We start from the raw sequence: 26,767 nt of genomic DNA on the forward strand, positions 1-26,767 counted from the left end.
CAAGCCTCACCAATCAGGAGCTGCATGTCAAAGACATCAGGAGCTGCGTGTCATAGACATATCAAGACAACATCGTTAGTCATCCCTGTTATAATAGGGATAGAGCACAAATTTGATCAGTTCAGAAGTACAAACAAGCTTTAAATCATACTTCGATGTCAAAAAAATTCTATAAGGCGGTTATCAACTGAAATACATCTTAGCATAAGAAGGATTTAGCAAACAATTGAGGATACCAGGCAAGGCATTCCATAGTTGTACGCCAGCCACAGATATCATTGATGCTCCGATCCTAGCATGCATAGTCGACATTCTACCCTCTAAGCTTAATTTCATCCCATTTACATCTCTCAGCTCTCTTCTCGGTTTATAGATCTGAAAAAATTCTTGTAAGATCTTTGGGGAAGCATGATACAATGTCTGATGTAAAATCGCAACAATCTTAAACTGCACTCTTTGTTACATAGGTAACCAGTGTAGTTTCTTCAACACAGTCTTCCAATTTCATAATACTGTATCTTAATGAAGTTTTTTCACAATCCACATGCGTTTTAAGAATTTTGAATAGTTTAGTGTAATCAGCAAATTTAATCACCCCACTCGTAGTTCCAGTTTCCAGATCATTTATAAATAAGTTAAATAGCATCGAACCCAACACATATTCCTGCGGCACACCTCTGTTGAAACCCTACTGTATCTTCTGTTTTCTATCCAATAACCAATTCTTAATCCACAATTGAATATTGCCTCCTATCCTATGACTTTTTAATTTTCTCAGGAGCCTCTCATTAGGAACTTTCTGGAAATCTAGATACACTACATCAATCGGTTCACTTTTATCCACATGTTTATTCACATCTTCAAAGAAGTCAAGAAAATTGATAAGGCAAGACCTCCCTCGATTGAACTCATGCTGACTCTGTCTCATTAAATCATGTTTGTCTACATGTTCCACTATTTTATTTTTTATAACTGTTTCCACTATTTTGCTTGGCACTGAGCTCAGGCTTACCGGTCTGTAATGCCTCGGACCTGAAACCTTTTTTAAAAATCGGTGTAACATTGGCCACACTCCACTATGGCCTATCCTCCCTGAGTGCACCTTTCACTCCTTGATTATCCAACGGTCCCTCAAATTCCTTCACAGGTTTTCTGCTTATGATATACTTAAAAAAATTTGTTACCATGAGTTTTTGCCTCTTTGTCAAGTTGTTCTTCATATTCTTGTTTAGCTTTCTTTATCAGTGCTTTACATCTGTCTTGCCAGTACTTATGTTTCTTCTTATTTTCTTCCTTGGGATCCTTTTTCCATTCTTTAAAGGATGTTTTCTTGGCTGTAATAGCCTCTTTCACATCACCTTTTAACCATGCTGGCTCTCGTTTCTCTTCTTTCCATCTTTCTAAATACGTGAAATACATTTGGCCTGGGCTCCAAAATGGTATTTCTAAACGACATGCGTGCCTGGTTTTACACTTCTGACTTTTGCCACAGACTCTTAGCTTCTTTTTAACTGTTTTCCTCATTTTATCATAGAAACATAGAAACATAGAAAAAGACGGCAGAAAAGGGCTATAGCCCACCAAGTCTGCCCATTCCAAATACCCGCCCCCCTTAAATTACTCCCTTAGGGATCCCGTGTGAATATCCCATTTTCTCTTAAAGTCTGACACGCTGTTGGCCTCAATCACCTGCAGTGGGAGTTTGTTCCAATGATCCACTACTCTTTCAGTGAAGAAGTATTTTCTGTAGTCGCTATGGAACTTCCCTCCCCTGATTTTCAGCGGATGCCCCCTGGTGGTCGAGGGTCCCCTGAGGTAAAAGATATCTTCTTCCGACTCGATACGGCCCGTGATATACTTAAACGTTTCAATCATGTCTCCCCTCTCTCTTCGTTCCTCAAGTGAGTACAGCCGCAGTTTATTCAGTCTTTCTTCATACGTGAGATCCTTGAGTCCCAAGACCATCCTAGTGGCCATACGCTGAACCGACTCGATTCTCAGCACATCTTTCCGGTAGTTTGGTCTCCAGAATTGAACACAGTATTCCAAATGAGGCCTCACCATGGACCTGTATAGCGGCATCATGACTTCAGGTCTCCTGCTGACAAAACCTCTACGGATACAACCCATCACTTGCCTTGCCCTGGAGGAAGCCTTCTCCACTTGATTTGCAACCTTCATGCCCAAATTACATGATAAAACAACTACAGACAGTTCAGAACACAGCCCTCAGAATCATCTACTCACTAGGCAAATATGACCACATCACCAAAGCATACTTAGACTCACACTGGCTACCAATAAAAGCAAGATCCCAGTTCAAATTCTACTGTCTACTATACAAAGTAATACATGGAACAGCACCCAGCTACCTAAACAACAGACTACACCGTAACCTCTCACACAGATTAAGGAGAACCCAGAGCCTATTCACTCACCCCCCTCTCAAAGGAACACGACGAAAGAAACTATATGACAGCCTTTTAGCGACACAGGCAGCAAAGATCGATACTACCATCACCAATCTACTGACCAAATCAATAGACATTAAAGCATTCCGAAAAGAAATCAAAACTCATCTCTTCAAAAAACACTTCCCATCATCATAACCTCACAAAAGAATTAGAAAATACTCTCATGACTACCCAAACACCACCACCAGCAACACCCGAATCCGGACAGTATTATCTCTACTCGTCTAAACAACAGAATCCGGACAATATTATCTCTATTCGCCTAAACAACCTATCATTATCTACTATCTACTACCAATTTATCCTGGAAAAGTCCAGAACAACAATTGTAACTTAACGCATTCTTGATTATATGTACTGCAATGCTACTGGAAATGTCCAGTCTTCTAACTTGTAATCCGCTTAGAACCGCAAGGCACAAGCGGAATAGAAATCACTAATGTAATGTAATGTAATGTAATCACTAATGATCACCCCTAGATCTCGTTCCGTCGTGGTCCTGGCCAAGGTCTCACCATTTAGTATGTAAGTTCTGTGCGGGTTTCTCTTTCCCAGGTGCATTACCTTACACTTTTTAGCATTGAAGCCTAGCTGCCATGTTGCTGACCACCGTTCCAGCAGCAGTAGATCCTGTGTCATATTATCAGGCATGGTGTTTTTACCTACTATGTTGCAAAGTTTGGCGTCGTCGGCGAACAGTGATACCCTTCCTCTAAGTCCTTGGGTCATATCTCTTATGACCAGATTCACCCAGAGGGATTCCCCAGTGTATCTAATATCTGTAATTCTGGTAGTTTTGATGTTATCCTTAGTGTATAGTGCTACCCCTCCCCCTAACTTGCCCTCTCTGTCGCGACGTAGTAGGTTGTAGCCTGGTATAACCATATCCCACCCATGTGAGTCCGTGAACCAGGTTTCTGATATTGCTACCACGTCTAGGTCAGCGTTTATTATCTCATTCTCTAATTCTAGAATTTTATTGCCCAAGCTGTGTGCATTGACGTACATAGCCCTCCATATCTGTGAAGAGATTCCCTTTTGGGTTAGAGTGACTCCTAAATTTTTATTGATAATTCCCTTTAAATTATCGTGGATAGCATGGGTACTTACCTTAGACTTAGAAGTGTGGGTGTGACTCGCCTCCTCAGGGTGGTTTCTTACTGCTCTGGGATATAAGTATGTACCCTCCCCCAACATACCTAGTTTAAAGCCCTGCGGAGTAGGTGGGCCAGGCGATGTCCGAATACTTTCTTACCTCTTCTGGTTAGGTGGAGTCCGTCTGGTCAGAAGAGGGGAGGGTACATACTTATATCCCAGAGCAGTAAGAAACCACCCTGAGGAGGCGAGTCACACCCACATAGTCACCCTTGTGAAAATTAAATTCAGCTGCAGTAGATTTCTTTAGCGACTTTACTCTAGTTACCAGCTCACATTTGATCATGTTATGATAACTGTTTCCCAGCAGACCCAACTGTTTCCCAGCAGACTTCCCGTACTATGTCCTGCATTACACTAAGGACCAAATCTAAAATAGATCCCCCTTTTGTTTGACCAGACTGTGGAACAAACTTTGAGGTCTTTCAAGATGTTGCAGAAAACACAAATAGATATGTGGAAACCATCATGAGGTGTGCTAAAATAATCAGTGGCGAAAGCTTTGAAGACATGACATGTGAAGACTTGGAAGAAATTTTAGAAGAGAGTGCCAAAGAGCCTAGCAATGAAGACCTGGATGAGATGGTGCAAGAAGGCATCAGAGACAGTGATTAACCTTTTCCTATCGTGTGTCCCGGATGGCGGGACATTTCAAAAATGTCATTGCCATCGTATGTCCCATGGCATGGGACATACAGTACATAACAGGAACACAAAATATTTGAATTTACAGACTTATGACTTATTTACATTATGTTTACAATAACCGTAAATGATAACGGTGAATAATACAAAACTTTGCTAAAATAATTACGAACCAGCGTAATGTAAAATTTATTACAATAGGAAAAGGTTAAGGAACGGCGTCAAACATTCCAAAAATCATGCCTCTTACGTCACCAAAAATAGCGGGATTGGCATCAACTTTGGAAAAAATGTTCAGTGACATGGAGCAATGTGATCCCATGCTGGAGTGCAATCTAAAATTCAACATCTGTGAAGCTCTACATTTGCCCCTTATGCTGAGACACTTATGGACTTGAGAAGGAAAGCCAAGCAGACAAGGCTGATACAGTTTTTTTCAGTCAAAAAGTCACAAGACTTATTCGCTAGAGGTAGGTTAATGTGACAGAAGTTGACTTGCCAGCCTTGCCTCATGCGCCAGAGGTTGATAAGTCTGAATTTGACCTACCAGTGCTGACATCTCCATCTTTTACAGATACTGTCTTTCTTTTTTTAATAATCTTTATTCATTTTAAAATAATTTCAATAAGTGAAGAACAATAAATAAAACATTTACACTATAGACATCACTTAAAATATTACAAGATTCTTACAGATCAATAACCCCCCCACCCAAACTATTCTTTATCATTCAAGTATCTATAAATTTATTATAATTCTCTAATTCACTACATATTTTAAACATAAAATTACACATTTATCCACTTAGACATATTTTAAACTTATAAACCACTCTTCCCCCATCCATAATAATATTTGATTATAACCCTTATATTCTTCCCTCCCTGGATTTGCAATTCTTCTAACAACAAAATGTATAATTATTTTAAATCTACAAAAGACGTCAATGGTCCCCATATTAGATTAAAGTTTTTAAAATTCCCTAACTGATCAGCTCTCATTTTTTTTTCATATTCATATATTTGACATAAACTTGCCCCACCAGAATGCAAAATTGAGACGATCCCAGTTTTTCCAGTTACGTGTAATCAATTGTATAGCTGTACTTGTCATAATTAAAAAGAGACTTCTTTTATATTTATCTAGGGGATCTTTGATATACAAAATGGTACCACAGATTACTACTTCATAAATTAAAGGAATCTCAGATTCTAAAATATTAGTAATATGTCCCCAAATCGATTTCCAAAAAAACAGTATCTTAGGGCAATATAACAGTAAATGATCAATGTTCCTATGTCAAGATATCCTACAGCAGTAAGAAACCACCCTGAGGAGGCAAGTCGCACTCACACTACCAAGTCTAAGGTAAGTACCAATGATATCCACAATAATTCAGGGAGAAATATCACTGATAATTTAGGAGCCACACTAGCTCGTAAAGGAATCTCTTCACAGATATGGAGGGCTATGTATGTTAATGCACACAGCTTGGGCAATAAAATTCTAGCATTAGAGACTGAGATAACAAACGCCGATCTTGACGTGATAGCGATATCCGAAACCTGGTTCACGGAATCGCATGGGTGGGATATGGTTATAAATTCACAAAAACACCCCTCAAAGACCAGGGCTACGTCTCAGAATCTATGAAAAAAGGAGAAAAAGACCTCAGTGTCTAACAGGGGCTCTAAAAAAAGCTTCCCAAATAGACAAGCCAGTCTCAGACAGAATTTGAAACTGGCAGACACATCCTTGGTCAAAAAAACTCCTTTAAACTCTATTAATATTCAGAGTCACACATTACTTTTGATAAATTTTGTTTAAATTTTCAAATACTTTTTCATAAATAGTGTCATAAAAGTCACTTATCTGAATAGATAGCTGTTTGGACGTAGTCATGGGGTTAGAAAGCAGGAACAAAAAATGCTCCGTGGGAAGCCCCTGTTAGACACTGTGGTCTTTTTCTCCTTTTTTCATAGATTCTGAGACGTAGCCCTGGTCTTTGAGGGGTGTTTTTGTGAATTTGTGACTTATTGGACATCCCTTCTTGTAGATTTGGATTTTTGGGATATGGTTATACCAGGGTACAACCTACTTCGTTGCGACCGAGAGGGTAAATTGGGAGGAGGAGTAGCACTATACACTAAGGAAAGCATCAAAACCACCAGAATCACAGATGTTAGATACACCGGGGAATCCCTCTGGGTGAACCTGGCCAGAGGGAATGAAAAATGCCTATACCTTGGGGTGATATATAGACCTCCCAGGCAACAGGAGGACAAAGACATGGAATTAATCGAGGACATAGAGAACATCACACTGCGCGGGGACACAGTAATGCTAGGAGACTTCAACATGCCAGATGCAGATTGGAACACACTCTCCGCGACTACGGGTAGCAGTAAAAGAATATTAACCTCCATAAAGGGTGCACGTCTCAAGCAATTGGTATTGGAGCCCACCAGGGACCAGGCGTTACTAGACCTAGTTCTCACCAACGGAGATAGCGTCACGGAAGTCTCAGTAGGAGACACACTGGCCTCCAGCGACCATAATATGGTATGGCTCAACCTCAAGAAAGGTTTCCCTAAGACAAACACAGCAACAAGGGTTCTCAACTTTAGAGGCACAGACTTCAACCGCATGGGAGATTTTGTCCATCAGGAGCTACATAAACAAGCAATATCTGACAATGTGGAGGATATGTGGTCGTCTCTGAAGTCCATCCTACACGAAGCAACAGACCGATACATAAAGACAGTAAGTAAACGCAGGAGAAACAAAAGACCCCAATGGTTCAGTAAAGAAATTTCAGACCTAGTTAAACAGAAAAAAGACGCATTTATCACCTACAAACATTTAGGCAGAGATGGGGCAAAAGAGGACTATCTAGACAGATCTAAAGCTGTCAAAACAGCAGTCAGAGAAGCCAAACTCTGAATGGAGGAAGAGCTAGCACGGAAAATTAAGAAAGGGGATAAATCTTTCTTCAGCTATATTAGTGACAGGAAAAGAAACAAAGATGGGATAGTACGCCTGAAGCAATCGGACGGTAACTTTGCGGAATCAGATTCTGAGAAGGCAGAACTACTAAACAAATACTTCTGTTCAGTGTTCACCCGCGAAGCGCCGGGAGCTGGTCCACAGCTGCAGACGGGAGATAACCAGAAAGACCCGTTTCAAGATTTTGAATTTACGCCCAGTAGCGTCTATGACGAACTATCAAGACTCAAGGTAAACAAAGCCATGGGACCGGATAACCTACACCCCAGAATGCTCAGGGAGTTAAGGGAAGTCCTGGCAGAACCATTATCTGTTCTTTTCAATCTTTCCCTAAGCACAGGAAGGGTCCCCTTGGACTGGAAAACCGCCAACGTAATCCCACTCCACAAAAAGGGCTGCAGGACAGAGACAGCAAACTACAGACCAGTGAGTCTCACGTCTATAGTGTGTAAACTCATGGAAACACTGATCAAACAGAATCTTGACACAATCCTAGACGAAGAAAAACTGCGTGATCCACACCAACACGGGTTCACCCAGGGCAGATCCTGCCAATCTAATCTGATTAGCTTTTTTGACTGGGTTACTAGACAACTGGACGCCGGAGAGTCACTGGACGTGGTATATTTGGACTTCAGTAAAGCATTTGATAGCGTCCCTCATCGAAGATTACTGAACAAGCTGAAATCGATAGGATTAGGAGACACTCTAACTACATGGGTTGGGGATTGGCTGAGCGGTAGACTTCAGAAGGTGGTGGTGAACGGTACCCCATCCGAAGCATCGGACGTGATCAGTGGAGTGCCGCAGGGCTCGGTTCTGGGCCCGATTCTATTTAACTTATTCATAAGAGATATGACGCAAGGACTTAGAGGAAGGGTATCACTGTTCGCCGACGACGCCAAACTTTGCAACATAGTAGGCAAAAGCTTATTACCTGATAATATGACACACGACCTACTGTTGCTGGAACAATGGTCAACTACTTGGCAGCTAGGCTTCAATGCTAAAAAATGCAAGATAATGCATCTGGGTAAGAGAAACCCGCGTAGAACTTATGTACTAAATGGTGAGACCTTGGTTAGGACCACGGCGGAACGCGACCTAGGGGTGATCATTAGTGAGGACATGAAGGTTGCCAATCAAGTGGATAAGGCTTCCTCCAGGGCAAGACAAATGATGGGGTGTATCCGCAGAGGTTTCGTCAGCAGGAGACCTGAAGTTATGATGCCGTTGTACAGAGCCATGGTGAGGCCTCACTTGGAGTACTGTGTTCAGTTTTGGAGACCACACTACCGAAAGGACGTGCTGAGGATCGAGTCGGTTCAGCGAACTGCCACCAGGATGGTCTTGGGGCTCAAGGATCTCACGTATGAAGAAAGATTAAAAAAATTGCGGCTGTACTCACTTGAGGAAAGAAGAGAACGGGGAGATATGATTGAAACATATAAGTACATCATGGGACACATCGAGTCAGAAGATGATATCTTCTGGCTCATGGGACTCTCGACCACCAGAGGGCATCCGCTGAAAATCAGGGGAGGGAAGTTTCATGGCGACTCCAGGAAGTACTTCTTCACCGAAAGAGTAGTGGATCATTGGAACAGACTCCCACTCCAGGTGATAAAGGCCAGCAGCGTGACGGATTTTAAGAGAAAATGGGATACTCACGTGGGATCTTTAAGGGAGTAAATTCAGGGGAGGGGATACTTGGAATGGGCAGACTTGGTGGGCTATAGCCCTTTTCTGCTGCTTTTTTCTATGTTTCGATGTTTCTAAGATGACAGTGCCAGCATCTATTAGACTTTGAATTATCCAACTTATTCAATCTAACCGGGGTCCAAAAAGAACGATGCAACAGAAAAAAAACAAGTTTGTTTCATAGATGCTGAAGCTGTACACCTCATCCTCCAAGACCAAATACGTGGCCATCGAGATGCAGAAATATACTGCTTAATCTCAATGCTTCAAATGTCTCTAAGAGCGTTTTTGGGTTTCTTATTCATAAGTTCAGATATTAATTTATACCACTTAGCGGCTTGATGTCCTAGGATATCCGTCTGAAAACAGAGGAATTGCAAGCTGTAATAATTTTTCAAATTACGCCACTCAGGGAACCCTTTCTGATACTGTCTTTCTTGAGCTACATGCCTGTTCCTCTCCAGACGTTGATATGTCAGAAGTCGACCTGTTAGCCTCAACTCATGTGCCAGAGGTTGATCAGTGCTGACCTACCAGCACTGAAATCTCCATCTTATATTGCCATTCTGGAGCTGCAAGCCTCTCCCTTTCCAGTGGTTGATTTGACAGAAGTTCACCTTGAGTGATATAGTACAATACACTGTACACCTGTACTGTATTTGTTTGAAGCCATGTTTTGTCAAGGAATGTGTTCATAATGGTAGTATACCATCTCTTTATATATGTCTGTTTCTCAGTCTGCACTGTAGCATCCTACAGTACCTCTGAACCATACTACATATTTATTTTCAGCACTTGTGTGTGCAGTTTAACAGCATTACTATACTTCTAATGGTGAGAAAACCATGGTGCATTGCATTGGTTGATGAGCAGGTTAATTGCTTACTATGGTTGTGGAATACCGTACTTTTATTTATTTTCTAGTACTGTGGTGTACAGTTATTTTGTTTAAGATTCTTACTTCTATAAGCAATATTTCAAATAAGAAAAATGTTTACAACATTCTAAATGTTCTACTATGGGTTTTGTCAAATGCTGTCCCGTGCAGGAACCTAACCCTATTTTTCTTATAAGATTAATTGCTTTACGTGGTTTTGAGGTGCAAAATGTACTGCTGGAACCTAACATCTATTTTTTCATAGGCACAGCATATCATCATTTGCGATTTTGTGGTTCACAGACTTCTGGGAACCGTACTTTTTGTTATGTCCCTTCCAGATTCCATACACTATTTGTTCAGTGTCAATCTGCAGTCTGGGTTTTGCAGAATTCACATCTTTTCAGAACACATGCTGCATTTCCTCTAGTGGTAGAAACCGTTTCAATTTCTGCAAGCAGTAAGGGCAGAAGTCTTTTGCTTTTGCTCTGCTTCTGTTTCTTATTTTTTTTCACTTAAAGTTCACTTAAACTTCATTTCTCAGTGGCTTCAGAGCATTGAGACCCTTCTCCGGTGGTCTGCTGTCAGAGAAAAGGACGTAGTCTTGCGGAGCCGGACTGTAGCTTCACAGAGAAACTGGTGAATCTGTACAGCCAGCCTGCTATGTGCCACTTCCTGGAAGTACCCAGGGGTTCCTCCTGCGGAGTTTGCTAGCTGGTGACACCACAGTCACAGGTTTCTAGCACATGTTGAGTGTGTCTGGAGAGAAACCCACCTGGGTTTCAAGGCACAGGCTACCTTTCCCACCCCTGACCGCATGGCAGAGGATCCATGGGAGCAAAGGGTGTAGTTGGTCTCTGGCCAGCTGGCAGTCTGAAGATCTTCAATTCCAGTGAATTTGGAGCTGTTTCTGAGGTAGAAAGTTCTTTTTATCCCAGGACAAGCAGGCAGCATATTCTCTACATGTGGGTGACATCACCGACGGAGCCCCCTAGCGGACGTTTTCGCAAGCAGACTTGCTCGAAGACCTTCAGGCTTGCGATTGGTCCGCGCATGCGCATGAGCCCCTCCCGCCCTGCCTAGGGCATGCGTCTCTTCAGCATGTCCTCAGTTCAATGTTTTCCACGGAGCAGAAGCACTGCTCCCTTACTTCGCGCGTTCTCTTTGTCCCTCTTGCACCGTGGCTTATTTGGTTTGTTTCCTTTGAGTCACTGTGCTCGCGTCTTATTTTCTTTATTTTCATTTTTTCAGTTCGTATAATTTTGACCGGGTTCCCGGTCTTCCTCTGGCCGCCTGGCCTCGTGGGGCCGCGACTCTCTTTTTTCTTATGTCCCGGCCTCGTTCCAGTTTTTAAAAACCGCACTAAGTGCAATCAGGTTATCTCCATCACCGATCCTCATCATTGGTGTGTGGAGTGCCTGGGTGCGGAGCACCGTGCTGAGTCGTGTCCCTGTTGTGCGACTTTGCAACCGCGGGCTCTTTGTCAGAGGGTGGCCAAGATTCTCCAACTCTTTGGCCCTATGGATCCTGCGGGACAGGCCGAGACATCACTCTAAGTGTGCCTCCTCAAATAGAGAATACTCTTCTTCGAGGTCGCCCCCGAAGGAGTGCACTGCTGCACCTCTGACCCACCTACCTTTGGTCTCAGTGCCTATGTTCGAGGACATGCTTAAGGCTATTATTACCAAACAGTTTTTCTCGGTGGTAAGCCAACTAGTCCCGACCTCGATGCCTTTGACCTCGGTCTCGACCCAGTCGCGGTCTGGCCAGCCTGAGCGTCCTCTCGTCTCTCGAGGCCTTATTCGTAAGACCCGTCGGGTTCCCTCCAGCGAGTCTTCCTCCCCTGAGTCATCGGTGACTTTTCGGGGGTCCAGGCCGGGGGCCAAATTTTCCCCTGCTACTGTAGTGAGGCTCGCCTCTTCTAAAAAGCCCCGGGCTTTTCCAGCCTGTCGGGGCAGGTCTCTGACCTCGAGACCCTCTAGACACATACTTGTCCTCGAATTGGACTCTAGTGTCTGTTCCCCTTCGAGGCGCTTACCGGCTTCACAAGGGACTCCTTCAAAGCCAGTTGGGGAATTTTCCTATACCCCGTCTTCTCCAAGGCTTGAGAGGAGGAGGGAGATGGAAAGAAGGAAGATCATGGAAAATTCTGGTATGGAAAAATCCTTGTAAGTCCTGATATAGAACAGGTGAAGTAGGATAAAAAGCAACAGAGCTCACAGAAACTTTTCTCTCTCTCTCTCCCTGCAACTGATATCTATCTCTGCAGCTGATAAAAACAGTAGATTAACTGTGAAAAAATATTTCACACCATTTACCAGAAGGCATACAAGGATGGGGAAATACCCTGTCTTTAAGCTAAGTTAGCTACTGTGTCAGTGAAACTTGAGAGAAAATAACAGGTCCTAATGCTGAGGTTTGGCATTAGGGCCGCACCCAGCCAGATATCATGCAAAGATGAACACAGCCCATGGTCAGAAGATAGAATTCTCAAGAAAGAGGAACACAGCCCATGGTCAGAAGATAGAATTCTCAAGAATTATCATCTAACACCAGATGCCAGAAATGTGTTAGGACACCACAGCTGGGAGGGGTTTGATGCTCGGAATTGCTTATATGGTATAAGGTTAGGTCTTACGGTAAACAGAGCAAACGTATATCATGACGCAAGTAAACCAGCCAATAAATGAGTTTAGTTAGGTAGTGATGCATAGGAAAATAGCCAATAAAGATGTATCAGGTGATTTAGGCCAACGTGGTGTTGGCCACCAAGAATTGTATAAAAACAGGCCTTTAGGAGGAAGTGAACAGAACAGACATCAGAGGATCCTCAGGCCTGAAGATCACCTTCTGTTACGCTATATGCTAAATGATTTATTTCTGTAAGCTGTTATTGATTGGCTAAATAAATACATACTTATTGAAACAAGTATATAGCGTGTGAGGTCTCCATCCCGAGGTAAGCCTGGACAGCGGCCTACTTCAGGCTTCCCCAGCGGTTTCCTCGGACTCCTGGAGTCTTCCCCGGTCCATCTGGCATGGGGCCGTTCCTCGACGCCCCCTACACGCCTTAGTTGAACCTTTTCGGTCTCCCGTACAAGGGACTCTGAGGCCCCGGCTTACTATTCCAGGGAGGTTTCTCCCTCTTTCTCGGCTGCACCCTGATCTCGGTCGGAGTCTCCCCCAGAGAATGAGTCTTCTTCTCGGACCTCCTCCTTTTCTCGTTTCATCTCTGACATGGGCAGAGCTCTGAACTTAGATCTTCAGTCCGACTCCCGCTTTACCCTGGAATACCTGGCAGAATTGGGAGTTGACAACACGCCTCCTGTTGCATCAGGTTCTCTGGCAGACGTTTCTCCGGAACCTGGAAACACCGTATGCTGTTAGGCTATTCCCTCCAAGTTGGAGTCCCGTTACCGGACTGTCCCGATTAAAAGGTTTGAAAGTGCTCAGCTTTCCCACCAGTCCTTGGTGGTTGAGTCTTCCTTGAAGAAATCAAACCCCTCGAAGGTTTATGCTGCTGTCCCTCCGGGCAGGGAGGACTGCACAATGGAAAAATTTGGTTGCCGCCTTTACCAGAATTCGATGATGGCGAACCGTGTCCTTAATTACAACTTCTTCTTCACTTCCTACCTCCGGTTCTGTGTAGATGTCCTCCGCTCGTTCTGGGAGGTCGTTCCAGAGCCTCGGCGTCGGGAGTTTCGTCTCCTCGAGGAGACCTTCTCCCAACTCCGCCTGTATATGTTTCAGGCCTCTTATGATGCCTTTGAATTGTCTTTGAGAGTTACAGCCTTTGCCATCGCCATGTGTCGCCTCGCTTGGCTCTGAATTGTGGACATGGATCCGAATCTGCAGGATCGTCTTGCCAATCTCCCGTGTGTGAGTAATGAGCTCTTCGACGTAAGAACGTAAGAATTGCTGCTGCTGGGTCAGACCAGTGGTCCATCCTGCCCAGCAGTCCGCTCACGCGGCGGCCCCCCAGGTCAATGACCAGTGCTCTAAATGAGTCCAACCTTACCTGCGTACGGCCCAGTTTAGCAGGAACTTGTCCAGCTTGTCTTGACACCTGGAGGGTGTCTTCCCCCTACAACAGACTCCGAAAGAGCATTCCAGCTCTCCAACACTCTCTGGGTGAAGAAGAACTTCCTTATGTTTGTACGGAATTTATCCCCTTTCAACTTTAGAGAGTGCCCTCTCGTTCTCCCTACCTTGGAGAGTATGAACAGTCTGTCTTTATCTACTAAGTCTATTCCCTTCAGTATTTTGAATGTTTCAATCATGTCTCCTCTGTCTCCTCTTTTCAAGGGAGAAGAGGCCCAGTTTCTCCAATCTCTCACTGTACGGCAACTCCTCCAGCCCCTTAACCATTTAGTCGCTCTTCTCTGGACCCTTTCGAGTAGTACCGTGCTGGGAATGGATTCAATTAAATATATCTCCTCCCTAGTCCTCAACCAAGTCTCTGTGAGACCAAATATTTTAAAATTATTAAAAGTAATAATATCATGAATAAGCATTGTTTTTGATTTCAAAGACACAATTTAGATTTAAAAGCCCACAATTTAGCTTTTCTTTTGATAATAGCTTGCTACCATTGTTTCCTGAGCTCTCTTTCAAATAGATTAGATATGAAAGATTGGACTCTCTCCTATAATCGGAATACCTCAATGACCTATTACCTATGATAGCAGGAATAGATTGATTCATACTATATGAGCAGGCTAGCCAAAGCATTAAACAGAGCCAAAGAAACTTACACCCATAAAATCTCTTAAGAACATAAGAATTGCCACTGCTGAGTCAGACCAGTGATCTTGGAATAATTCACTTTGAACTTACCTTCCAGGTACGCAATAATACTTAAATGATAGCTCAAATACAGCATCATAATCTGTAGGTTAACATATCCTTGGGAGCTCCCCTCGGAACTCGCACCAAGGAGCACAACCTGCTCCTTAGGCACGCTCCTTCAGCGCACGTTGCGGACGCCGTAGAATCTCTAGAATTTATATTCAAATGTTCCAGTGTGCTTATGTTGAGGGCAGTCACATAACCACTTTTATTGTTCTGAAAGTTTTGAAAGTTCAGGTCAGCATCAGCAGTCCTACAAAATACAGTAAGTACAAAATATTCAAGTATAGAGTTTTTCTATAGTTAAGTCTTCGGGATTCTTGAATCTGTTCCAGTACCACGAATGGGGGCTTAGACGGATGCTCTTTATTCTTTCTCGTGCCAGAAGGGCTTGGTGATTTGGAGACATATTCTGGTTCTGTGGTTGGTCTTGTGAATCCCCCTTTTCCAAGTAGTCTACACTGAGCTGACTGCTGTCTCCAGGGGAGTTTCTAGTGTCATTGGATCTCCCAGAGGTTTACCTCCATATTTCAATATCCCCAGAACATTGCAGATTTCTGTGTTTCCATATTCACAGTAGCATTTCCAGTTTGCAGCTCTGCCCATTGGCCTTGCAGCGGTTCTCACTCTTTTGTCCCAGCGATTGTAGTTGAAGCGGCTTTCCACCAACAGGGGGTCACATCCACCCTTCCCGGGACAGCAGGTGCTCTGGGCTCCGTCTTGTTGGGTGTATGAAGATGTGGTGGGGATGTTAGTGTCTCTGCTGCAGATGTGGGCAAGTTTAGGGAGATATACAGGGAATCCTCCGAATCTCTGGATTTTTCTAGGGCTTCTCTTCATCTCCAGACGGAGTCATGTATTTCACCTCAGGCAAGTAGACAGAACCTTCCTCAACCGCTTAGAATTATCTTGGATTGTCCGACTCTCTTGGCCTGGATTTATTTGAAGGTTCTGGGGCTCGGGCAGCCTTCTTGGAGGCGATCCCCTAGGCCAGAGCACCCATGCCCCCTCGTCAGGAGTTCCTCTTCTCTTAATGATCTCTGCTGAGTTTTCCACTTTTAATGGCCGCTCTCCTGAGCGGAGCCCGATAGGAGCAATATGAGCTGTTGGATTCAGAGTGGCTCTTGCTTAGAGCTGGCTTCTGTGGATTTCCGAGTGGATAACTTAGCAAGAATGCCAGCCTGTTGGGTTGCGGGCTCATTATGGGGCCTGCTCCATTCAGGGGTTATGGACTCCTGGTCTGCAACATTGGTGGACCTTTTGTCTGGAGCTTCAGAAATTTGACTGGCACTACTTGCTCTCCAGCCCCTTCAGAAAGTCCGGCGGTGCAAGGTTTCTTGGATGAGGTGGCATATGTACATCGTGAGAGAGCGCTAGTGTTCTCTCTCAATTTCTCTCTTTCTCTCTCTCACTTGGGCAAGATAGATCGGTGGCATTCCACTGGGAGGAAGCGCTGCTTCTACCTTTCTCAGCAGCCCATGGGCCGGAGTCGCCAATATTCTGGCAATCTTCCTCAACTGATATTCCTGGTCTCAGGAGCCTGGTTACTCTCACAGGAGCCGTTCTGTCTGCTCTTACAAGAGCCAGGGTTTGCCCCAGAGTGTCTTGTTGGCTTCTACAGAGATCTTGAAGGCCGTGCACCTTTTCATTCAACAAACAGCATGGAAGCTGCTGGGGTCAGATGCATTGGTTTGGCCCTGGCTGGCTCACGAGTTCCTGTATGATGTTCCTCCCGTGGCTTCTGATAGGTCTGGTCATCTGCCGGACAGCGACACATTCGGGCCTGGTGCTCTAATGGCTCCGATTTGGCCTTGCCACCCACAATCTGCGGTTTTTGTATGTCTTTAGCGGGACGAGAGGCTCCAGTTCCCTTTTCATTAATATCTTCTCAGTTAGGGACCGGTGTCCTTGGTCTTATGGCATGTCTCTTGAGCGCTCAGCCATGATGATGAGCGGTTATTTAGAGGTAGTTATTTTGACTCTTTTGCGCTCGATGTACCCTCTACTTTGGCTTCTTCTGCCAAAGCCTGGTAAGTTTTTTTCACAGGGGGGTTCTAGGTGGAGCCTGAGCAGGCTCCCAGTTAGGTAGTCTTGGTTTTCCTTCAGGAGGGTTTAACTGGCAGTCTGGCAGTAGCCTCCCTGAAAGTTCAGGTTGCAGGCTCTGTGTGTTTTCGGGTGTACAGAGGAGCTAGTTCGTTTACTGCTCTTTCAGATCTGACCAGATCTATGAGGGGGACACTTCATCTGCATCCTCCCTTGCCGCTTCTTTTCCCTTTGTGGACTCTAGACAACTGACCCACTCATCTTCTTTCTCCTCCATAGTGATTCCTCTGTCCTATTAATCTCTTTCTCCTCAACAACGCATTTCCGGTCCTATTAACTCTCCTCTTCCCCCTCTTAAATTCAATCAATTTGTACCTCGCTTAATCTATTGTAAACCGTATAGAACTTAACGGTATTGCGGTATATAAACTGTTGTTATTATTATTATTATTATTATTATTAACATCGTTATACAGGGCTTTGATGAGGCTTACTTTGGATAGGATGTATTTCTTCTGGACCTGATGTTCACAACGGTTTTTCTGGTCACCGTTGTCTCAGCACAGTGTATTTTGAAGTTTCTGCTCTTTTGTGCAGCAAATCTTTTTTCCGTATGATAGACACTGGTGTTTTCCTCCGTACTGTACATTCCTTCTTGTCAATGGTGGTCTTGGCTTTCGAGTCAATCAGAAGGTTAGATTGCTTGCATTTCATACAACAGGTTTGGAGCTCAGAGCTCGATCTTCCGTAAATGGTTCTTGTTCCTTTATTTGGAAAGGATAACTCCAAACTCAACCAGATTCATCACTGGTTGGAAACAAATAGACTTGCCCTAAACATTGATAAAACAAATGTTTTACTATTCCCATGGAAAGATACTCCCACTCTTATTAATCCAATTACTATTAAAGGTATTTCTCTGAAACTTATTCGTAGGATTAGAATTCTCGGTGTAATTTTAGATGATAAACTAACGTATCATGATCATATCAGTCAAGTCGTGAAATCTACTTTTTATAGTCTCCGCCAAATACGTTCAATGAAAAAATTTCTTTGTCCAAAATCTCTGAATATTTTGATACATTCTTTAGTAATTTCAAAGATAGACTATTGTAATGCCCTATTTAACGGAATAACACAAAAAGAAATTGAGTGCCTGCAGATTGTACAAAATACCTCGATTAAACTGATTGAAAACGCTAAGAAATTTGATCATGTTACACCGTTACTCCGGAAAGCTCATTGGTTGCCAGTTGCATATCGAATAATATATAAATTAAACCTGCTTACCTTTAAATCAATAACATCAAAGACTCCAGCTTTTATTTATAAATTCTTAATTCCCTATAAAACTTCAAGAGTATTACGATCAACTGATCAACATTTATTAGTTGTCCCATCGTTAAAAGTTATAGGCACACGACGACAGACTATTTTCTCAGTTACAGCCCCTCTAGCCTGGAACGCTTTGCCGATCTATTTGAGAGAAGAAAGAATTTTAGATAAATTTAAGAGTAATCTTAAAGGATTTCTTTTTAAAAATGCTTTTAGTGATTAATTGATTTTTATATTTTATATTCTAACTTCTTCAATCATTTTAAAATCCCCTACCTTTCCCCATTGTTTTTATCCTTAAATGTTTCTATTATATTGAAATGTATTTCTACTCCTCATCTTACCTATTGTTTTCAAGTTTGTCTAGTTATGTTATGTATACTTCGGATATTTTAATGTGTTTTAAATTGCTATAAATATATATAATTTTGTAATTGCTGATGTACATCGCCTAGAACCTGGAATAGGCGATTAATCAAATTTTATAATAAACTTGAAACTTGAGTTCTGGGCTGTCTGCTCACTTTTTTGTTCTCACTGTGGCGCCGTGGTAAGCCAGCATCCAAGTCCTCGATCGCTTGATGGATTTGAAGGGCCATTTCCACTACTTACATCACCCGTGGCAAGCAGCCACCAGTTTCGCTTAAGGCCCACTCAACTAGAAGTGTTGCTGCGCCTCGCGCCATACATCCCGATGATATTTGCATGGTGGCTACTTAGTCCTTTCCTCATACTTTTACCCAGTTTTACTGAGTAGATGTTGTGGTTCATTCTGATGCCATTTTTGGGACCTTTTGTGGGCAGGCTCTTCTGTCTCTCCCTAGCTTATGTGGCTTTGATACATCACCTAGTGCAGGGGTGCCCACACTTTTTGGGCTTGCGAGCTACTTTTAAAATGACCAAGTCAAAATGATCTACCAACAATAAAATTTTTTTAAAAAACCCCACAAAGCACACTGAAAGGCAGAGAAAATGTTAATTATCATTCATATTCCGGGTTTTTTTCAAAGAGGTCAAGGCAGATGACTCTATGCAATGTCACCTCAATAACAACCATACAAAAATAAACAAATATAGCCCCTCCCTTTTTACTAAACCACATAGCAGTTTTTAGCGCAGGGAGTTGCACTGAATGCCCCATGCTGCTCTCAACGCTCATAGGCTCCCTGCGCTTAAAACCGCTATTGCAGTTTAGTAAAAGGGAGCCATAGTGCAAAATATAGACAGCAGGTATAAATTCTCAGAACACACATTTTGATCACTAAATTGAAAATAAAATCATTTTTCCTACTTTTGTTGTCTGGTGATTTCATGAGTCTCTGGTTGCACTACCTTCTTCTGACTTCTTCTCACTTCACTCTGGCTGCACTTCTTCTGACATCAGCCCACTCCTGCATCCAATATTTCTTCCCTTCTTTCAGCCTCCTATATGCTTTCTCTCTTCCAGACCTCATTCTCTCCCCCAACTTTTTCTTTCTTTCTCCCTGCCTCCTGTTCTTTCTTTCTCTCTCTCTCCATGCCCACTTTTTCTGTCTCTCTATTCTCTTTTTCTTTCTGTCTCCCTGCCTGCCCCCTTTGTTTTTTTCTCCCTGCCCTCCCCCAAGCCACTAAGTTTGCCGTCGCCACCGGGGAACAGGCCTCCAAGCCACCGCCCCCCAAGCTCTCCATGCAGAAGCCTTGCACTGACCAGCATTCTGCTCCCCTTCAATTCTGATGTCGGAGAGTAAGTTCCGGGCCAGCCAGGTAGCGATTGGCTGGCCCAGAAATTTCTCTTCGATGTCAGAATTGACATCGGGGAGAGGAATGCTGGTCAGCATGAGGCTTCTGCAGGCTCAAATCTCCGGACGCCCAGGGCCGAGGAAAAGAAAAAAAGCCAGTCTTCCATGAGAGCCGTTCCAGTCTCCTTTTTGCATGACACTTAGAAGAATGCATAGCCCCTCCCCCCCCAATAGGAACCACCTCAACTTCCCATTTTCAGGCTCAAGACGTCAGAGCAGCAGCAGCAGCTCCGGCATTTTTGGGCAGAGCACCTCCTGCTCCTGACCGCCTTTCTCCAGTCTGGCTTGTCGATTCCGCCAGGGGCAGCCGGCGCTCAGCTCTCTAGTGTCGTGACTTCCCTAGACCTCCCTCCCGCCTTCTCCCGAAGGAAGTGACATCATCCCCCAGTCTATCAAAGAGTGTCTACGGGAGAAAGTGAGAGAGGGAAGATGGGTTCTGGCAGTCGGGCAAGGAAGGGCGCTGCGAGAATGAGTGTGCGTGAAGTGATGACCGGTGGGGAACCTTGGGGAGAGGAAGGCTGATCGGCCGGTCGATTGGGCGACAACATGAGTCTATCACGGAACCCGGGATGGGTTCCGCGATCGACTCGCGTTGCCTTCCTGATCGACCGGTCGATCGCGATAGACATATTGGGCACCCCTGACCTAGTGTATGGAATCCAGAAGGGACATAACAGAATGGAAGATTAGGTTTATACCTTCAATAATCTTCTTTCTATTAGTCCCTGGAGGATTCCATGCGATCCGCCCTCTCTGTATTCACTCATTTGTTTGGGGTAGCCTGGTTCTTTCTACCTCGGTTACTCTTGTTGCAGGCTTGAAGATTTTCCAGCCAGTTGCCAGATCCTGTGGGGAGTTTCTGTGAGTATACACATTACTGAAGGCCTTTCTTGGGGTGCTCATTGTACACAGCAGGTTAGTGCTGCATTGTTACTCAATGGTTTATCTGAGTTGCCTTTGTGCCTCTTTATTACTTGTTAATATTTTGCAAAGCAAACCATTTCGTGAGTTACTTGTGTTGATAGGGATTTCCCCTGTACCCCCCTTTGACCTGGATTTACAGGTATGTGCTTGGCTTTGGGACTGAACTGTTTCTACCACTAGGGGGAGTGCAGCATGTGTTCTGAAAATATGTGACTTCTACAACACCCAGACTGTGGGTTGGGATTGAACACCTAGTGTATGGAATCATCCAGGAACTAACAGAAAGATTACTAAAGATATAAACCTAATCTTCCAACCGCAAATAACAAGAATGGACTGTACTGCTTTTTTGTGTGCGGTTACGCAATCAAAGTGGTTTACATATTTTAGACAGGTACTTATTTTGTACCTGGGGCAATGAAGTGTTAAGTGACTTGCCCAGAGTCACAAGGAGCTGCAGTGGGAATCGAACTAACAACCTCATGGTGCTGAGGCAGCTGCTCTAACCATAAGATCAGTGCACTCCACAATAGACACACACATTCTCTGGAAGATGGGAATTTGACCTGAGGATATAGGTGAGGGAATAAAGCTGGAAAGCATCCCCTAACTAAATTGTCTAGAATGGATGAATGTTGGCTAAAGTTATGAGTATTTTAGGAAAAATTGTCCTTGTGGCTACTGGTATGAGCTGCTAGCCATACTCCGAGGTCACTAAAGCACAGATTATGTAATTATAATTATAGAGCAAAGTTCTAACACATGTAACATTGTAAGTCTATGTGCTTTGAAAATGAACCTTTATATCTGGTATGTAGCATGTGTGCTTTGTGAGATCATTCCATTCTAAGTGATTGTTTTATTTTAATTTAGAATCAGCCCCACATTTGCAGATGCTTATTCCAACATGGGAAATACTTTGAAGGAAATGCAAGATGTGCAAGGAGCGTTACAGTGCTATACACGAGCCATTCAGATAAACCCTGCATTTGCCGATGCCCACAGTAATTTGGCTTCTATTCATAAGGTACTGGAGCTATTTTTATTTCTAATTTTATATGACTAAATTTTCAAAAATATATGACTATCCTTGACTAGAGAAAAAAATCCAATTACATGTATTGAATAAAATCAGTAGAAAAGTGATAAGATAGTAAAACACAAAAACACATTGTAATTTTAAAAGATCTAAAATAAGTGAGAAGCATTTCTCACAAACAGAGCTTAAGAAATAATTAAGGAACAAAAGAGAACCAGAATGAGAAGATCTTCCCAATATTTGGTTGTAATGAAGCAGTCAACATTTGGAGAAGACTTAATTTGATGGAAATGAGTGAACTGAAAAGGGTTATAAAATACGTAAACATTCCCTTGGTAAACCATTTTCCAGTGCAATATATGACATTCTGGACCAGGGGTGTCAAAGTCCCTCCTCAAAGGCCGCAATCCAGTCAGGTTTTCAGGATTTCCCCAATGAATATGCATGAGATCTATTAGCATACAATGAAAGCAGTGCATGCAAATAGATCTCATGCATATTCATTGGGGAAATCCTGAAAACCCGACTGGATTTCGGCCCTTGAGGAGGGACTTTGACACCCCTGTTCTAGACAGCTGGCTTGTGCCCTATGGCGGTGTGCCATGTGCAGAAGGAATCCTCTCTGGATTTTTTTTCTGTGCCTCTTCTGTACTTCACTGTACTCCTTAGCTGGACACCTACACTTTTCCCTTCTCCACATGTGCCAGTAGGAGTGTTTGTTCTGCTCTCTCCATTTAATTATTTTATTCTGTGTTTTCTTGTCCCCTTGTTGGGATTTCTGGTGCTCAGAGCGATTCTTCAGCTCTGCCTAAATTGAGATCACACAGACATTGGTCTACAGCTTTTAGGCCAATCCCTGGTTATACCTGTCAGCTAGCCTGCATCTGCTTCACAGGAACTCAGGGCCATCCCCATTTTTCTACTTCTGCTGAACAGAGGTTCGAGTGCAGGCTGTTTGGCATATCTTGGAGACTCAGTGGTGTCGCAGGTTGCCGCCTGCATCTTCTCACTGCCACCCATCTCTGAGTATATCAGTCAATCTGCAGGGGTGGAGGTGCAGTCAGGCATATAGTGTCTGACTGGCAACCTGAAGATCAGCTTCGAAGAGGCATTCCCAGCATGAGGCAGTGAGTTTCTGATCCAGCTACTTTAAAATTGCTGAGGCAAGCTGCAACACATTCCCAGAACAGGATCTTCACTACCGATTGAATTCTCAAGTAAAGTCCTGGGTGTCATTTTAGACTCAATACTTATTTTTCAATGACCATCTTAATTCGGGGGGGCGTGGCTTAGCGTGCACACAAAATGGTCATGTGATCGCAGCGCTCCTCTTACCTGGGCAACCGTTGAATAAATAAAGATTTCCTTTTAAACTGTTTTCGGCTGAAAACATCGGAGAGGACAGCGGGAGCATGGCGAGCACCCGACAGAGTAAGAGTGAAACCGGAGGGGCTGTGAAAAGGCAGAAGCAGGATCAAATTACCCCGAGTAAGGTTCCGCTTCCTGCTGATGTATCAGAGGAGTTAAGCAAAGCTGAAGTTATGGGGGAACTGAGGCAAATCAAACAAATGCTGACAGAGACTGTGAGTAATATGGCAGAACTGAAGGAAGAAATCCTGAATATACACAGACAAATGGAAGTAGCTAATAAAAGAACAATAGAGTTAGAAGTTAAAATGGAGAGCTTAGAATGTGAAGGAAAAAGATGCAAAAATGACAGTTTGGAAATAATTCAATTGAAAAGTCAGCTGGAAGATTACGAAAACCATGGAAGAAGAAAGAATATAAAACTTTTTGGAATACAGGAAAATTTGGAAGGGAAAAATGCAATACAGTTTTTAGAAAATTTAATTCCTAGATTATTGCAGTTGGATTTCAAACAGCCTTTGGAAATAGAACGGGCACACAGGATTCCAATAAAGAGTCTGGAAAATCAAGGGAGACCAAGACCATTAATATTCAAGATGTTAAGATACCAGCAAGCAATAGAAATTTTAAATGCTGCCAAAAAAGATAAAAACTTAAACTATAAAGGATCCAAAATATGGTTTTTACCAGACTTTGCTAAAAATACAGCAAATATTAGGAAGAAATTCCTTGATCTGAGATCTCAATTAAAGGAAAAAGGATATAAGTATGGGTTATATTACCCAGCAAAAATGAGGGTATCTTGTGGGGATAAATCTTTGTATTTTGTTGATCCGGAAAAACTAAAGACCTTTCTTTCAAAATCAGAACCTATGTCATTTTAGCACAATGGGTGTTGAAATGAAGGGATAAATACTAAGACTGGATTGGTGGATATTGAACAAAAAATTAAATATAAAGAACTATGGGACTTTTGTTTGTTGGAAAAAGAAGAATATGCAACAAAGAACAGGAAATAAAAATGGACAAGTGAAAAAGAAAATAAAAGAATGTAAAGAAGAAAGAAGAAAGAAGGATAGACTGGAAAGACATTAAAGTGAAGTTATTAGACTGAACTTTTAGGAGACTGAAAGATGGATGGTTGGAGTAAAGAATGAACAAGAAGGATTAAAGGACTGGACAAATTAACACAAAAGGAAAAGTGAAGACTGAATAGGAAATAGATGTGAAGAAGAAGAAAGCAGGACTGATAGACTAAAAGGATATTATAAAAAAAAAAAAAATGAATGACAATTGGCAGTCAAAAGTCTTTAAGAGTGGATGGATGGAGATAAGAAATAAATATGAAAGTTCAGTTTATTTAATAAGTCAGAAAAGGAGAAAGTAAAGAATTAAAGGACAATAAGGAAAAGATTGCAGAATTGACTAATGATAGAAAGGACAAGTTATATGATATTTAAATGCAAGTAAAGGAAAGGAAAATGAATAATATAAAAGAAAGATACATAAGAATTTATTGCTACTGAAGGAATGTAAAGATTGATGTTGTGATAATATAGTTTTAAAAAGATTAGATTTAATTTGGAGAAGAGGAAATATAAAAAGGGGGGGAAAAATATTATTTTGAAAATGAAATACAAATGTTTAAATACAAATAGAGGATAAAAACTTATAAAATTGAAGTTTTTTTTTTTAACAGAAATATATGAAGAGATGGATATTTGTTGTTGGATATTTAAAGGAGGATAGGAGAAGATGGATTAGATAATATAAGATATAGGAAAATGATACTTTTTATTAAATATATGACTATGATAGAATTTTCTTGAATGAAATAAAATGTTGGGGGAATGAATTAGAGATTGGTGAAATGATAAAAATGCATTAATGGAATGTTAGGAAATAAATATGGTTATGTGACTAAAGGTTAAATAATAGATAGAGAAATTAATTACTTTAAAATGGAAAAAAAAAAAAGAAAAAAGGATTTATGATTAGAAGAGAGATATAATTAGATATATTGTGGAGAGGTAGTGAGTTTGTCTCAATAAAGGATAAAGGGGTTATTAATAAATATTGGTTGCCTGGGGGGAGGGGGGAAGTTGGGATTACTGTCCAATGTGTGTCCTTAAGCAGTCATTATATTGGGGAGGGAGGGGTGGGAAGAAGGTGGGTATTAAAGATATTACTAGGATGATTAAGGAAAAGATTAATAAGGGATTGGGTAATTTGGAGGTAAGAATGTTTGCCATGGGGAGAAGTTTTTTAGATCTTAGTTATGGAAGAAGGGAAGAGGAAGATTATGATAAGGAGTATAAAATATATTATGTCTTTTAAGATATTTTCTATTAATGTCAATGGCCTGAATCATGTAATCAAAAGGAAAAAGGTATTATCATTTTTAAAGAAGCAAAACGCGGATGTTTATTGTCTGCAGGAGACCCATCTTAATATAAAGGAATCACAGAAACTAACGGGTGGGTGGGTGAAAGAATGTTTTTTTGCTCCAGCAGAGGGTAAAAAAGCAGGAGTAGCAGTTCTTAGAAATAAAAAGTGTATGGCCAATTTTAAGATAGTAAATTCGGACCCACATGGAAGATGGCTACATGTTGATATAAGTATGGGAAATAATGCCCTGACGTTGTTCAATATATATGCCCCTAATTCGAATCAATCAGAATTCTTTAAAAAATTGCAGAGTATGTTGTTACCACTGGCTGCTTCTAATTTAGTGGTGGCTGGAGATTTTAATGCTGTAATGGATCCATTAATGGATAAAAAAACAGGTAAAAGTATAAAATCTTCAGGTTTAGATAATTTGGTGCAATCATGTGATTTGAAGGATATATGGCGGTCAAAGGACCCAGTTTGGATCTCAGCAGAAGTAAAGAGGGCAATAAACGACAAGAAAGTGTCCTTCCGGAGATGGAAAAAGGACCCAACGGAGGAAAATCACCAGGCGCACAGGAAATGCCAAAAGGAATGCCACCGAGAAGTTAGAAAAGCAAAAGGGAAATACGAAGAGGGGCTGGCCAGGGAGGCGAAAAACTTCAAGGCATTCTTCAGTTACGTAAAGGGGAAGCGACCAGCGAGAGAGGAGGTGGGGCCGTTGGACGATGGGGATAGGAAGGGAGCGATTAAGGAGGATAAAGAGGTAGCTGAGAGGTTGAACACGTTCTTCTCGTCGGTTTTCACGAGAGAAGACACATCTAATATACCGGACTCAGAGGAGCTCATGAGTGGGGAACAGGCTGAAAAATTAGAACACATAGAGGTAAGTAAGGAGGATGTCCTCAGGCAGATAGACAGGTTAAAATGCGGCAAATCGCCGGGCCCGGACGGGATCCACCCAAGGGTTCTGAAAGAACTAGGACAAGAAATAGTGGGCACAATCCAGCATGTTTGCAACCTATCCTTGAAAACTGGAGAGGTACCAGAGGACTGGAAATTGGCGAATGTCACACCTATCTTCAAGAAGGGATCGAGGGGTGACCCCGGGAACTACAGGCCGGTGAGCCTGACTTCAATTATAGGGAAGATGGTGGAAGCTATGATCAAGGACGGTATTTGCGAG

General features: G+C 42.5%; 1 protein-coding gene across 4 annotated transcripts in view; it reads left to right on the forward strand.

Annotated features, from left to right (window-relative positions):
• Nucleotides 1-26,767, forward strand: part of OGT (O-linked N-acetylglucosamine (GlcNAc) transferase) — a 569,231-nt gene that overhangs the window by 170,180 nt on the left and 372,284 nt on the right. For all 4 annotated transcript variants that reach the window (XM_033944283.1, XM_033944281.1, XM_033944282.1 and 1 more), the window contains one exon: nt 21,660-21,813. In XM_033944283.1, coding sequence (XP_033800174.1) covers nt 21,660-21,813 — 154 coding nt within the window. The remainder of the gene's footprint in view (nt 1-21,659; nt 21,814-26,767) is intronic.

The sequence above is a fragment of the Geotrypetes seraphini genome, chromosome 5 (assembly GCF_902459505.1).
Source record: "Geotrypetes seraphini chromosome 5, aGeoSer1.1, whole genome shotgun sequence".
Classification (NCBI taxonomy): Eukaryota; Metazoa; Chordata; class Amphibia; order Gymnophiona; family Dermophiidae; genus Geotrypetes; species Geotrypetes seraphini.